The 15,439-nt window shown below is 39.9% G+C and overlaps 1 protein-coding gene and 1 long non-coding RNA gene across 14 annotated transcripts in view; one reads left to right on the top strand and one right to left on the bottom strand.

Moving 5' to 3' along the window:
• The window catches only part of dnm1a (dynamin 1a), a 65,755-nt gene that overhangs the window by 20,311 nt on the left and 30,005 nt on the right, over positions 1-15,439 (bottom strand). For 8 of the 13 annotated variants that reach the window (XM_035954029.2, XM_055019056.1, XM_035954028.2 and 5 more), the window contains exons 11-15: positions 14,236-14,322; positions 12,211-12,281; positions 12,068-12,119; positions 10,698-10,709; positions 6,981-7,094 (exon numbers count right to left, since the gene is read on the bottom strand). In XM_035954029.2, coding sequence (XP_035809922.1) covers positions 6,981-7,094; positions 10,698-10,709; positions 12,068-12,119; positions 12,211-12,281; positions 14,236-14,322 — 336 coding nt within the window. Of the gene's footprint in view, positions 1-6,980; positions 7,095-7,409; positions 7,440-10,697; positions 10,710-12,067; positions 12,120-12,210; positions 12,282-14,235; positions 14,323-15,439 lie in introns of all 13 variants that reach the window. The other 5 variants (XM_055019058.1, XM_055019053.1, XM_055019057.1 and 2 more) reach the window with 2 other exon arrangements.
• LOC118471163 (uncharacterized) lies at positions 1,134-2,655 on the top strand. Its single transcript, XR_004848392.2, has 2 exons — positions 1,134-1,472; positions 2,104-2,655. It is a non-coding gene; the product is annotated as an uncharacterized LOC118471163 (long non-coding RNA).

Here is a 15,439-nt window from a genome sequence, read left to right as displayed (position 1 = left end):
CACACACACACACACACACACACACACACACACACACACACACACACACACACACACACACACACACACACACACACACACACACACCGAGTGGCGGCGGAGAGAGGGGGGAGATGTAGGCACTGGTTGGAGGGGTGACATACTACTGGTAAATCAGAACCAGAGCGAGAGGCGATGTGTGTGTGTGTGTGTGTGTGTGTGTGTGTGTGTGTGTGTGTGTGTGTGTGTGTGTGTGTGTGTGTGTGTGTGTGTGTGCGTGTGTGCGAACGAGGAGGGAAAAAGCCTGTGTGATTTCACAGTTGAGATGTGAGTCTTCAAAGTTTGCCTCCTTCACCTTCTTCTTCGCTTCACACACACTCCGAGGCTTCATTCTGACTCCTGGCAGACAGGAGCAATCAGTGCTAGTGTTTCCAGGTGTATACGTGTGTGCGTGTGTGTGTGTGTGTGTGTGTGTGTGTGTGTGTGTGTGTGTGTGTGTGTGTGTGTGTGTGTGTGTGTGTGTGTGTGTGTGTGTGTGTGTTGCTGCAGAGCTGCATAAAGGGCTCTTTATTCGAGTCGGACAGGGAGAGGAAATCAGCTTTAGAAGTAAAAACAGAGGGAGCAAGAGCGAGATGGAGACCACAGGGCTGCACATCTGGAGTTATTACAAGGCTTCCTCCCGCTTGCCAAGAAAACGCCGACATTCCTGCCCTTGCTACAAAGACCGTGGAGCCTCTGCTCTCATCCAGCCCCACTCCTACACACACATCCATCACTCAAAACGTCCAAAAAACCCCCCAAAAAAACGCGCATACGCTGACATGCACTGAACGCAGGGGATGCATGAAATAGAGGAACATGCAGGAGCTTTTTTACGGAACACATATATGGCCTCCGCGTGAGCACAAAACACAGACATCCTCATGTCTTCCCACTAAAAAACTCCCTCCCTCTGCAGCCAATCGCTCACTCCCTTTTCCAAAACTTTACAGCGCGCCAAATGAATGCATCTCACTTCCTGTTCACCTTTGACCCTTACACTTTCTCCTCATAAGAAGAAAGACAGAGAGGAAAAGAGGGGAGGAGGAGGAGAAGAAGGGGAGGAGGGGGGAGCCAGACAGAGGGAGGAGAGAGAGAGAAAGAAGAGAGGAGAAAGGAAAAATGGGGGGCCGGCGAGCTCCTCCTCTTTCTCCCTCCATATCTCCTCTCTCTCTCTCGCTCCTTTTCTCCTTCTGTCTCTCGAAGGGGAAACTTGGTGGCCAGTTCTTTTGCCACGTCGAACCTCCAGCCGGTCCACCTTGCTCATAACCGGAGCGCTTCTTCTTCTTCTTCTTCTTCTTCTTTTCTTGGCTCTAGGAAGTAGAATAAGAACACCATCAAGCAGCTGCTTCTGCCTCCTAAACAGTGCGGCAGCGTTGAATGAAAGGAGATTCTGTGGACAGAAGAGCAACATCAGCCGAGAAGAAGAAGAAACATCAGTCAAGAAGTCGCAGGTATTCCCTCCTCGAGGAGGAAAGTTCTTTTTTTTTTTTTGCTTGTGTCAAGGAGACACAAGTTATTCCGGCGTTTCAGTAGGAAGTGTTGGGTCAGACTTAGCGTGATCTCAGCTGACCACAAATATTCCCTGATAAGTTTCTAACCAAGAGCGATGAGGAGCACTTAGCTTGTTGATGCTTCTAACTCTGAAAGCTCTTACGAAATATCCTGGCTTTTATTTATTTAGTCTTGGCCTGGGGTTCAGCAGAGGGAAACAGAGATTAGGTTGTACAAATTTGGGCTAAATGGGGTTTGATCCATTGTGTGTGTTAGTCATGTTGTCTTCTTTAACTCATTTCGTCTTTTAAGAAATTAAATCTCGGGCTGAAAGACCACGGCTGATTGATTGAAATTCTGATGGGATTTATTATTTCTCACAATGTTTTGCTTGTGACATTTGGTAAATCTAACAAGCCTCCCTGCGTCTTGTGTTTGAGCTCGGTGTGGAATGTTGCTTCTCACAGCGGGAAACAGGAGGGAATGTCATTGAATCTGCCAATCAGTGGCTATCACCTCTGTCTAACCTCTCCTCCTCCTCCTCCTCTTCCTCTACCTCCTTGCCGGCGCCCCTCATCCATCCCTTTACAGGCCGTTCTTCTCCTCCGGCTCGCTCCATCTTCAGCCTGATCAGCACTTTGTAGCCAGACTGCGAGGAGCTGGGAGTCTGGCGGTGAGTACCGGTTCAATCTGGAAGCCTAAACTTTCTCCACAGCATCCTCCAGCCGCCCAGCCCGCCTGCCCAGTGTTCAGACTACCTGTTCAGGAAGTAGTGGTTGTACAGTAGTCTGCACATTGGTTAGGCTGGCCGGGGAAGCACGGGACAAAGCGTCCAAAAGGAAGAAAAGAAACTAAAAGCGCTGCAGAGGGCTTCCAGAGCACATTTGTGGGAACAAACAGCAGCACCACCCCTCGTCCATCTGGACCAGCCTGGGCACAAGCCTAAATAAAGCACCCAAAGGCCCCACCACAGAGGCCTAGCCCTCGCCCAGCATGGATTTATGAGTGACAGACGTCCTAAAAATGTAGCCATAAGGTTCATTTTGCTCTTAAAGTGTTGTGTGCTGTCATCTAACCGAGATTTAAATCTGCTGCTTGTGGAATTCATCGGAAATAGTTGAAATAAAGATGCTTGGATTCCAATCTGTTTCTCTGCGTTTTTCTTTTTTTTTCACTTCACTTCGTACAGATTTGCACATAGAAACGATGGTTGCATGTTATTCTTGAGGTGTTGTTTATTTTTCTACCCAAAATACGGAGCTGAAACCAAAAATTTCAACCACACAGGAAAAAAAAAAATGAACACTTACCCAAAAAGATAACTAAAGCACACAGTAAACCCCCAGCATCACACTGCACTCGTGATGAAAATGTACAATTATGTCTCTGCTTTTCCTGCATCAGCTTGTGGCTGCTTTACCTCAAATGACCATGTAATGTGCAGAGAGGCAGGAAGCCACCATACAAAAATGTTGAAAGAGCAGCCACTCTGTCATTGTCTATTCACCGTTTTTTTTTTTGTTTTTTTTTTTTTTTAAACAAGTCTTTGTATAGCAATCTCCCCCCCCTCGCAAAAAAAAAAAAAAAACGCTGAAAATTGTTTGTGGCTTCAGTGTTTGTAGGTGACGTCATGTGAAGCGTTACAAGTTTAGCTGGACCCCCTGCTTCGCGTCCCGTTTTGTTTTCTCTTCCACCTCTTCTCTGGGGCCGCAGTTTGCCTTCCAGCCAGCCTGTCTTTGATAAAGCGAACCCGCAGCGTACCATTTTGAACTCTTGTCTCACAAAAAGCAAAAGAGGGAGGCGGAAACATTCACACGGTGTCCCATCACAGAGCATCGTCTGCAAGAATGAAAACCGCAAACCAACCTGTTTCCATTTAGAGCCCTGCAACCATGCACACAACTTTTGTATATATATATATATATATATATATATATATATATATATATATATATATATATATATATATATAGAGGAACGTGCACACACACACACACACACACCTTATATGCAGATATGTTACTGGCGAGTGTGTTGAAAGCTGCAGTCTGCTGTTTCCCCCCAGGATGTTTACAGCTGGGATCACCAGGCGAGTCTGGCTTTCTGGCAGCATTACAGCATGAGCAGGGAAACCCAAACACACACACACACACGCGCACGCACACACACACACACACACACACACACACACACACACACACACACACACACACACACACACACACACACACAAAACACAAAAGGGCACCCAATGAAAATACATCCCGCAGCCGCTAAAGTAGAGAAAAGTCATATCTGCCATTCATCTCTGCTTGTGCCACTTATATGCATGTATAAATGCACAAAGAATACATGAATATCACACATGCTATAAAATCACAGTTGTATGAGCCTTTTTTTTTTGTTTGTTTTCAACCATTTTTGTTGCTCCATTCAAGTTTCCCTGCTCTGCTTTGAGAAGCTCTAAGCTACAGAGAAGCCTGATTCAAAGAATTGGCATGTCCTGTGGTAATACGGACCAGAAGGTTTCTGAGAGCGTGCACACACACACACACACACACACACACACACACACACACACACACACACACACACACTAACCAAAACATCCTGGCACCGCTAGTTGGGTTGAAAGTTATTATTAGTGTCTGGGGGTGGTGTGCGTGTGTGTGTGTTTCTGTGACTGTGTGTTGCCAGACTACGACAAGGGTTTTCCCCATGACAAGAGGCAGCCAATAAAACGGCGGTGCGCTGTTTTGCGAGTATGGTGTCAAGAAACATGTCGATGTGTCTGAATTTAGCTGCGAAAAATTGAAGGAAAAGATGCGCAAAAGCTGCATTTGCCAACCACGCGGTGGTGCATTAAAAAAAAATAAAAATCTAAGCATAAAAATTTGATCAACTGTGTTTTTTGGCCGGCATCCACGCCGGCGCTCAGCATAAGCCCTCAGGAGCACTTTAACTTCTAGTGCGTGTGTGAGCAGCCTATACAAACATAATGGAAAGTTTCTTTTTTCCTCTTTTTACTTTTTCTTTTTTCTTTTTTTTTACCCATGCCATGGAGCTGAGCTGTAACACCAGTGTTGGTTTTAGGTCTCCATGCACTCTCACTTGCTCCACGTTCAAATAAATATACAGTACGAGAAGGAAGGGAAAGATGGAGGGAGGGAAGGAGGGGAGAAGGAGAGGGAAAGACTGAGACAAAAAGAACAGAGATGGAGCAACGGATGAGGGGAGGGAAGGATGACGGAGCGTTTCTTCAGCGTTTGGGATGAACCTGCGAGGGTGTCGGAGGCAGCAAGGGTGGGACGATAAAAGACTTTCTCCTCTTCCTCCCCCCTTTGTGCTACCTTTTCTCCCACTTTCTCCCCTTTTCACATGGACCTTGTTACTCTCGCTGCTAACCAGCTAACAAGAGACACTCCTGCCTCCTCCCCTCTCAGTCCCACCACTCTCGCTCTGTGTCCTTCCTTTGAAATGAAGTAAGTTTATTGGAAGCAGCTTGTGTGAGTGAATGAGTGTGTATGTGTGTGTGTGTGTGTGTGTGTGTGTGTGTGTGTGTGTGTGTGTGTGTGTGTGTGTGTGTGTGTGTGTGTGTGTGTGTGTGTGTGTGTGTGTGTGTGTGTGTGTGTGTGTATGTGTGCGTGTGTGTGTGTATGTGTGTGTGTAATTGGTAACAGGGCAGGGCAGGGGGCTCTGGTATGCACATGTGTGTGCCAGCTTCGGTGTCTGACATGCTGGGGGGTCCTGACTTTTTAGAAAAGGCCCTCTCAAGCCTCCACACACACACACACACACACACACACACACACACACACACACACACACTGAGCGGCTGTGGCTAAGGCCTGGAGACACTGAGACTGTGGCTAGCTCCTAATAGTCCTGCAAAGCATCATGGGACACCACTCTGACCAGTCGGTCCAGTAACAAAGCGGGTCGGGTCAAATCGTCTCAGCGTGCAGGAGACGACCGCCGAACTTGACCAACAGTCACATTTGCCAGCGGGACGAGCTGGAATGAATTTTGGAGCAGAAAGTGGAAAAGAAACTCGGAGAATAAACACATGAAATTGTTCTCCTGGTTTTGTAATTTGTTGGGAGAAAAAAAACATTTAAAAAGTGCTGTTGTTATAAACGAGATGGCGTGAGGGATGACAGGGATTTTTTTTGTTTGTTTTTTTTTTAGATTGTGCAGATTGCCGCCACAGTAAAATGTAATGAAGCGTTATATCACAGCATTAGATCATGAGATTACACAGCCATTAATGCTGCTTAATGGCATTTCAATATGACAATTCATCTTTTGGAAATTACTGGGTTGCAGAGATAATTGGAAAATCATTGAAAGCTTTTTTTCCAAACATGTTCACAGTTCATCCACCAGGGGGCACTGTGTTGTTTATTTTTCAACTGTAAAATACATAACTCTCTAATGTTCTAATTTCAGGATCCATTTCTAAAATGTTTTTATACATTATGCTTCAAAAAGAACAAAAAAGAAACTATATATATTGTGCAGATTTTCAAACTTTAATATCGGCCTTAAAAATCCAGTCAGACTTTACTTTACAGCCCAAAAATCAATATTCCTGCAAAATATTCAGAAAGTAAAAATCTTGTTTGTTTAAAGAATCATCTTTGAAGACAAATCTTTGCGTGTAATTTGCTGCAGTTGAATCCTACACTGCAAAACATCTTAAGGATTTTTTGTTAAATCAACTTGTGTTTTCTGGTTTACTTGATTTTAAAATGAGTTTTGCTTTTTTCTTAACTTAAAATGTCAAATTTTTATCTTCAGACCCTTGAGCAGCTGAGAGTTCCCTCGACTCAATAAATTCAGTCAATAAGAAACAAAACTAGCATTACAGTACACTTCCCAGGATGCATCGCTAGAGAGTTACAACTCTCCAGACACTTTTGCTATTTGTAGTTTAAAATGTTAAATATGATGGAAACTCAGAAATCCAGAAACTCATCGTTATATGAAGAAAAGACTCTTAAAACTTACAAAATGTAAAAGTAATGCCTGTTTGCAACTGTTGTCTCTGTGACTAATTGATTCAACTTAATATTTTGAGTTTATTGAACTTTTTTTTCAAGTTTAGTTGATGTAATTCAGCTGGTTTTGCACTTTCACAATTTATAAGACAACTTTAAGCTAATGAATTAACTGAAGCACAGTTAACTCACATTTTTAAAGCAGCGGAGAAACTCATGTTTCTAAGCTGAATGGATTTAAAATGATTTACAGTGTACTTCCTATGCTTCATTTTTTAGTGTCACGTCAATTTATCGGTCTATCAGACGCCATAAAGCAGCTGGCCGATGTTTTAAAGATTTGATTGGCAGATGATTCAGCTACCATAAATCTGAATGATCCTCCAGTGTACAAATACAGAAACACGTAGAAACACACAACATCCTCTTTCTGCATCTGTCTGGTTGTGTATGTTGACACGAACTCACCTCATCATCCTTGTACCAGGACAGAGACTCGGCGGTGAGGACAAACCAGTACTCCTTGGCTCCTCCTTTCATGATGCCGATGTTGTTGATGGTCAGCCAGCCCTTCCTGATCACCTGAGACGGACACACAGGCACACAGAAACAGAAAGCGATTATAAACAACCAGGTAAAAGTCACCCATCTATTTCTATATTTCACAAACTTGGCATCACATTTGTCATCCTGTGCACTGAACAGCTACACAGTAAAAGTGTAATGAAACAGCTTCTAGTGAAGACGAGAAGCAACTGGCACAAAAACTCTCAACCTACATGACTGAAAACATCCCTCGCACTCTTTTTTTTTTCTGCATTACTACTCTTGTATTTCACTCTCTCCACTTCACAGACACTACAGACACATACAGGACGTGGTGCACGAGTTATTTACCTTGAACCGATCGTTAACTCCTCTCTCCGGCTGAATGAGAATGTGGAGAGAATATTACAAAGCTACGCCAACGCAGGGCATTTAGTAAAGGTTGGTCATTTACCAGCACATTTCAGCTGGCTGCTGGGATGGCAGCAGGGGGGACAGCAAGCAGGGCGGGATGAGGGAAGTAAGGAGGCTACGATAAGAATGGCCCAAGTCAAATGTTTTTAGATCATGCAGCAAAATGCAGGGAGTGTTTTACACTGTACTGTATGTAAATGGAGACATAAGGTAACTGCATGTCAGTGTTTGGGAGGCATTCCAGCCAATTAATGCTGGTCTTTTCACAGTAAGAAAACTGCACATGTACATCAGACAAATCCGTTAAGGTTTAAACTGTTTTACTGAGAGGAATATTTAGATTTTAGGCTTGATTTTATTGTGTAAATAAAATTTGATTAGTCTCAGAGCCTTACAACAACAACCCTCATGCCACAGAAGGGAAAAAACAGTGTTCCACTGTGAACAATTTTATACATAATGTTACAATGCATTCAGTAACTTCAAAAAGTTTGTGATTTGGATGAGAATTTAACCCTCTGAACCCCAAAACCTGCTGCTGGGTTTGAAAGGCATGCTATCTTAAAAAAAAAAAACTCCAATCATTACACATTTAATCCCATCGAGAAAGTGTAAAAACAGAAAAAAAAAAATGTAAATAGTAAAATATCTGGTGTATGTGGAGTTACTGTAACACCTATGGGCACATTTTTGTAAAATAAATAATCGGGTCAATATATAATTGAGGGACTTTTGAAGTCCATGGGATATATCTTGCACACATTTTTATTAAAAGTAAAAAAAAAAACTAGTGTTTTTTATGTTTACTATGATCATGTCTTTACAAATTCCAGAATTATTTATTATGGAAATAATCACTTATTAAGAAAAATGACTGGATATCACTAAAATGTCAACTAAATAACCTTCTAATTAGCTAAACAATAATAAAATGAGCTTATTCAAAAATTGCTGTGATTGTGTTCTTTATATTAAGCTGAGATAATCATGACAGATGTTTCTTTTTTGGAAATATATCAAGTTTTTACATGGAAAATAACAAATTGCATCTGTGCCCCAGATTTCAACTAAGTTCCCCATTACAAAACCACCTCTCAAGGAAGTGTGTTAATTCCAGATCACATGACCTGCTCCACATGATGTCATTTCCTCCTGAAGAAAAGACTGGCAAGACTCCAAGACTTTCTGAGTTATTTAATATAAAGTAATGTGTGAGTCAAGTGTGGATTTATGGCATGTTAACAGGCTTACTACAATATCTTTAGAAATACCTTTCAATTTCAGTTTTACTCAATTGTATATGTAATATTTAGAAGAATCTTTCTCTAAAAATGCCATGCGGTGTTTGGTTATAGGCAGCCATGTTGATTTTAGGCCTGGAAACAGCAAAAATGTCAACTATGATACAAAAACTCCCATAATTATGTATTGACATAATCAATGAAATTCACTATAAATTTTGTACCTTCATTTAAGACATTCTGTGTCATATAGGAAGACATTTCTGAATGATCTTTATATCTAGTCTGCTGTTACCATAGAAATACTGGAATTATATTGCAGGAAAAAAAGAGCCAACACTGAGTAAAAATGTGGCAGGAATAAAAAGTGCACAGAAACTGCTCAGGGTTCAGAGGGTTATGAAAAATTTCAGTTGATGTTGAACAACATGTGGCTGCATATACTTTCATCCAATGAATCCTGCTAGATATTGCAGTTATTCATGAAGAAGCAAAGGTTCTCTCCGGCAGCATATTTAGTGTTGAGGTCATACATTTGGGTTTCGGGGGTGCTACAGTCCCCAGTTAAGAGCTGCTGAATGAGAACAGAAGCCGCGAGGTCTTAAAGGGCCAATGACATCCATTTATAAACAGGAAGTAAAGTTCACCACTTTGTTTACTATGTGCCTCCAACCTCTGACCCTAATCTGGGTGGTTGTTATGACAACTGACAACTATGGAGCTGCCATATGTCAGGTCTGCAGCTTCCCCGGACCTCTGCTAGTTTGTATGAATTAGGGAGAGAGAGGGAATAAAAGAGGAAGACTTATTTGATAAATGTCTTCAAGAAAAGAAAATCTTTTTATGACTTTGTTGCCTCCTTTGGTTTTTACTCTCTTTCCCTCTTGGACGCAGTTCTAGATGAGTGATTTTCTCTTTATGTAGTTCAAACTATTGCTGGAGGGCGTCTATTTACTGCCAACACAAGCCGACCTCACGCTGTAAAACATGTATGTATGAAAAAACATGATAATGTTCCAGCAGATGAGTAGCCAGAAATCATACAGTAAAAGATAGATAGATAGAGAGATAGATAGCTATTTAACACATCTTCTTTTTCTGTTACTAGTTTTATCTAATTTTATGAATATATTTATGCAATTAAAACATATTTAACAGTTTAATTTAGTAAACAAATAAATTTCTTAATCACTTTTGTGAAATTACAATAAATGTGCAAATGTACTTTAACATGTGTTTTGAAAACTATTTAAAATATCTTTTAAAAATGGAAATTTAATTGTTTTTTAACACATTAATTTGCATTTGAATTCTCTTTTTTTATTTATTTGATTGATAATTTCATATATTTCAAAAATACAAGGAAAAAAAAGGAAAACATAAAGGAAAAATTCCATAAAATTGCAGATTTTTTTCTTTTTACAGTGCAGTCATAAAGATACAGTAAGCAGCTCCAAACCAAAGCCTTTCCACATGACTGACATATGCATGTAATGCTGAAAAAAGAACGTTATATAACAAAGAAGCAAATCCTAACTTAACTCCTTTAGGTTTTCTGCAGGCTAACCACATAAAACCAGCATTTTACAGAACATTTACCATACTGAGGTGTAACTGTGTGCATGAGTTTAAGTGTTTGTGTCTGCTGGAAGGACGTAGCTGAAAATAGAGAGGAAAGGGAAGCAGCCAAGCATCTCCCACTTCAGCCACCTGCTCATCTACTAGCAGCTAATATTAAGTTTATTCCAGACACACACACACACTCATATATCTACTGTCAATTAAAGCCCAAAACAAATAAATGACATACAAGTTTAAACATATATATATATACATATATATCCTGACATATGCAAAGTGTTGAAACATGAGCTCATACGTATGGAAGCCTATACCTGCAGGCATGCACAGAGTCATACTTTAAAACACACACACACACACACACACACACACACACACACACACACACACACACGCTACTCACCATGATTTCATCCTGAAGCAGAAAAGCCACAGAGTGAAGGAGGAAGGGAGGAAAAAGAGAAAACACTCAGTAGAAATGTAAAAGCAAGAAAAAAGTGACAGACACAAGAAAACAGGAGCTGAAGAGATTAAAGAACAGAATTCAAACGTGTAAAGAGCAGAAGAAGCTACAATAAGTGCTTTAAAGTGCATCTAAAAGCAGAGTGCAAATCGTGCAAAATCTGTTTTTGTACCGTGAATATGTACTAATATGATGCTTACACTGTATCTAGTTACTGCACGCATACACTTTTAGTTAAGTGATGCTTTTATTTCCTATTATTCTAAAAATATTCGATATTTCAGTAAATATTTTCTGGACACTTTGCCATTTTTTGTGCAATTCTTGGAATCTCCTACAGGATATTATTTACATTGTCATCTTTTTAAAAAAATAACTGTAGGAGCAGATTTGAAATACGCTCTGTAATTTATATTGGTGTCAGTGGGTTTCACTTGTAATTAACTGATTGCCTATTTTACCTATATAAGGTAGGAACCTTTGTGGCTAGGTAGGGTTTCCAGCTGGAAAGGGACAAATCAGTTTTTGACTGCTAAACACCGAACGCGGAGTGCTGTATGCCGAACTGCAACTTTTGAATGGGAATTTGTGCACTTTGGAGTTTTTGGGAAACCAATAAAGACACTGTGTTCAAGGCAAGTTAAAACGAGTTGGACTGTCATTCGTTAGTTCGGTTATTAAGCGCGTCAGTTCCGTTTTTATGGTTCCTGGTTGGAGGCTCTCAGTGGATTAAAGTATTGGCTTAGCCCCTTTAACAATAACTTTGATATTTTCTCATCATTGTGGGTCCCTGTGCCTATTTCTGATGCAGTTTGAGATCCAGATGTATGCAAAACAATGTTCCCTGGCTCTCTATTTGATAATAATATCATGATTGGTGCTGTTAGTGCAGCTTTCAACCACAGGAACTATCATATATCCCTCGTATGTTGTAGCAGACCTCGACGTCAGTGAGGCCTTCACCAAAAAGGACAAGTTGTTTCACGATCAGACAACTGTTGTCCATTAGTGTGTACAAGAGCTGCACAGGGCCGCGTTGTGCAGGATGTGGACGGTTGCCCGGGGTAACAGAATACTGTATAGCTCTGCAACATTTAGCATGAGCAAACACAGAGAGCTAAGTGCTAACAGAAAAGAGCCTGAGGGATCGACTGTATGAAGTTCAGATGTCATGTTGCCGGCCAACAGACAAAACACAGTTGGATGGGTTCAATCTGGAGGCCTCATGTTCCTGCAGCCTGAACAGAACCACTCGGTTCTGTTCTACAAGCTGTAAAACAGAACAGCCAACATGTTTCTGATCACAGTACCTGATTGCCGGCTGCCTTCTTCTTGTTCATTTGGTTGATCCTCTGCTGAGCGCTGCACAACAGAACACATCAGGAAAGATGTTATTTCTTTCTAAAACTGCACATGAACCGTATGAGTCCACTAAAAAAAGAGAAAAGCTCACTTGGCAAATCCAATGAAGTCCTCATGGTTGGTGTTCATGTAGGATAATTCAATATCTATCAACAGCAGCACCTGAGCAGAGAGGAGACAGAGAGAGAGAGATGTTATTAATAAATGTTCATGTGTTTGACATTAATTGATCATATTCACCTCAGGAAATTCACAACTTCCTAAGACAATAGTTTGGTTTCACATTTAGCACACAGGATAAAGTTTTTAAAGTTGTTTTGAAGTCAATCTCTCTGCGCTTTTAATCATTTAATTGTTCATCTTTCATACTTTTATTTTGTCTTTTTTAGCTGTTACACTGTTTAATTATTATATAAATTTGTCTGCATCTTATCCAAGTTGTCTGTACTGTATTTGATTAATGTAATCTATTAATTTAATTTAATTTTGATTACATCTTTTACTTTATTTTTATCTTTTACATTTTCCTGTAAAGCACTTTGAAAAACCTCTGTGAATGACACAGTTCCATTTTAAGAACTTGCTTGCTAAAACCTGTTGAGTTCAAATGTGTCAAATTCCGTCTCCAGTCACTGATTAATGATACATAAAGACTCACCCTGCATGTTCATGGTTATGTAAATTTGTTACGTATAAAGTCTGAAAGTGTTTTTTTGAAGCAGTCATCAATGTTGACTGCTTATTTAGTTCATGATATGCTTTAAACATGTAACAAACCCCATATCAACATATTAACAAGGTAAAAACACTTAATTATCTCTGGATCGAGTTTTTAAGGTTCACATTTTAAGCCCTGGCTCTTGGGAACACTTAATTCGACATCATTAATAACTATATTTTTAACTCTGTGGAATAAATGAATACTAAAAAAAATCATAATCTAATATGAAACAATATCAGTAAATAGCAGCTATTTGTAACCCAAAGCAGCTTAACTGTAACCTGGACACAGACAAGTAGGGTCAATATATAATTGAGGGATTTTGGAGTTCATGGGATAGATCTTGCATATATTTTTATTAAAAGTAAAAAGAAATAATAATGTTGTTTATGTTCATTATGATCATATCTTTACAAATTCCATAATTATTTATTATGGAAACAATTACTTAATAAAAAATGACTGGATGTCACTAAAATGTCAACTAAATAACCGTCCGAATTCAGTAACAACCACATTCTAATTACCTAAACAATAATAAAATGAGCTTATTCAAAAATTATTTTGATTGTGTTCTTTTTATTAAGTTGAGATAATCATGACAGATATTTCTTTTTTGGCAATATATCAAATTTTATATGGAAAATAACAAATTGTATCTGTGTCCCAGAAATCTTTTTCCACTAAGTTCCCCATTACAAAAACACCTCTCAAGGAAGTGTGTTAATTCCAGATCACATGACCTGCTCCACATGATGTCATTTCCTCCTGAAGAAAAGACTGGCCAGACTCCAAGACTTTCTGAGTTATTTAATATAAAGTAGTGTGTGAGTCAAGTGTGGATTTATGGCATGTCAACAGGTTTACTATAATATCTTTAGAAATAACTTTAAATTTCAATTTTCCTCAATTGCATATATAATATTTAGAAGAATCTTTCTGTAAAAATGCCATGTGGTGTTTGGTTATAGGTGGCCATGTTGATTTTAGACCTGAAACAGCAAAAATGTCTACTATGATACAAAAAGTCCTGCAATTATAAACTGACCCAGATATTCTTTCCTAGGGGACATTTTTCTATTTCTATTACAATTTCTATACACTTCTCTACACATAAGCTAGTCCAGCAATTAAATATTGACTCAGTAAAAGGTCGCAAATACCTCTGACACACGGCGTTTGTAAGTTTTTTGCATCTTTTTGCATTGTTTTTTGGTCATTTTGTGCTTTTTATATGTACTTCAGAGATAATTATAGGGACATTAAACATAACAGCCATAGAAATGTTACAAACACAGTGAAGCACGCCTGTTTTAAAGTACTAAGAACATTATCTTCACTAGTACAACGACATCACTTCCTCTTTGTGCCATTTGTGTGGATTTTGTGTGTTACCTGGTCCTTGGTGCGATTTTCTCTGTCTCTGATGTGCTGAGTGACGATTCTCTCCATCTCCTCTCTCAGCATGGGATACTGAGCCAGCTGTGAGCACAGAAAACAGTAGGTAGGTAGCAAAAAAACACGCCGACACACATGCCAGCACACATACACCGTCATACATCAACTTACAAGCTCTACTAAACCGCATCTCACTGAACCACAACACACAGTTCCACCGACACAACAAAATACGTTACAGAAACACAATTAAACATGATATGTTTTGAGGGATCCGGGTTTATCCCAGACTCAGCTCTAGTCCCTGCACACCCAGGCCAGTGGGTGGATTTGTGTTAGATTGGACTTTTATGTGTCTGTTAGTTGCCAATGTGGAAGAAATGCAAAAGAATAGTGCAAAGTCTGTGATATTACCACACAAACACAGGATAAACAATGTTCCTGGCAGAAAATCGTTCTTTTCCCAGCACACTGTGGGTCTTTTTTCCATGAGCTCATTGCAAACCCACGAACGCAGACATTGGTGGGCCTCCAATGTGACACAAACACATTTGGAGAAGTGTGAGGAGAGGAGAAAAATCTAAAACCAAAATCACAGCGCAAGAAAGAGAAAAAAATATCTGCTGTTTTCGTGCAATGTTGCAATGCGTCTTTCATGTCCGCTGGATGGTTTGTGGAGGGGTGAGTGGGGTATCAATAGGCCTCTTTTTCAGGTTCGCAAGTTGATTTAGTGCTTCCTGGCTCCAATTACAGAGCAGAAGACAGCCATAAAGAATAGATACATGAAAATAATGGGTCAGAATGTGACAGTCGAACTACTGGCATTAAAACTTTTGTTTAAAACACATGATGATGAGGCATGTTTTTCAAACTGAGATTTCTTTCATTTTTTTCTCACCACTAAATTGTTTCAGCGAGGGGTTTTCCTTTCCTGAATCAAGTGTCTCAGGACAGAGTTTGTAAAACATTTTGAGGTAAATTTGGGATTTATGATATTAGGAGAGCCTCAAGGAAGTCTGGAGATATTTAAAGAACCCTGCTTGCTCTGGGGGTTTCTTGGAGGAACTGTTAACAGATACATTTACAGAAGAAGATGCTGCAGGAACCTCCAATAACTCAAAAGAGGTTCATTTTCAGAGTTAGGTGCCTAACCGACACTTTAAACTTGCACTGATGTTGTGTTTGATTGATTTTCTTTTAA

This window comes from Amphiprion ocellaris, chromosome 17 (genome assembly GCF_022539595.1).
Source record: "Amphiprion ocellaris isolate individual 3 ecotype Okinawa chromosome 17, ASM2253959v1, whole genome shotgun sequence".
NCBI lineage: Eukaryota > Metazoa > Chordata > Actinopteri > Pomacentridae > Amphiprion > Amphiprion ocellaris.
Note: the sequence above shows the minus strand (reverse complement) of the source record. Positions and strands in the feature narration are given on the sequence as shown.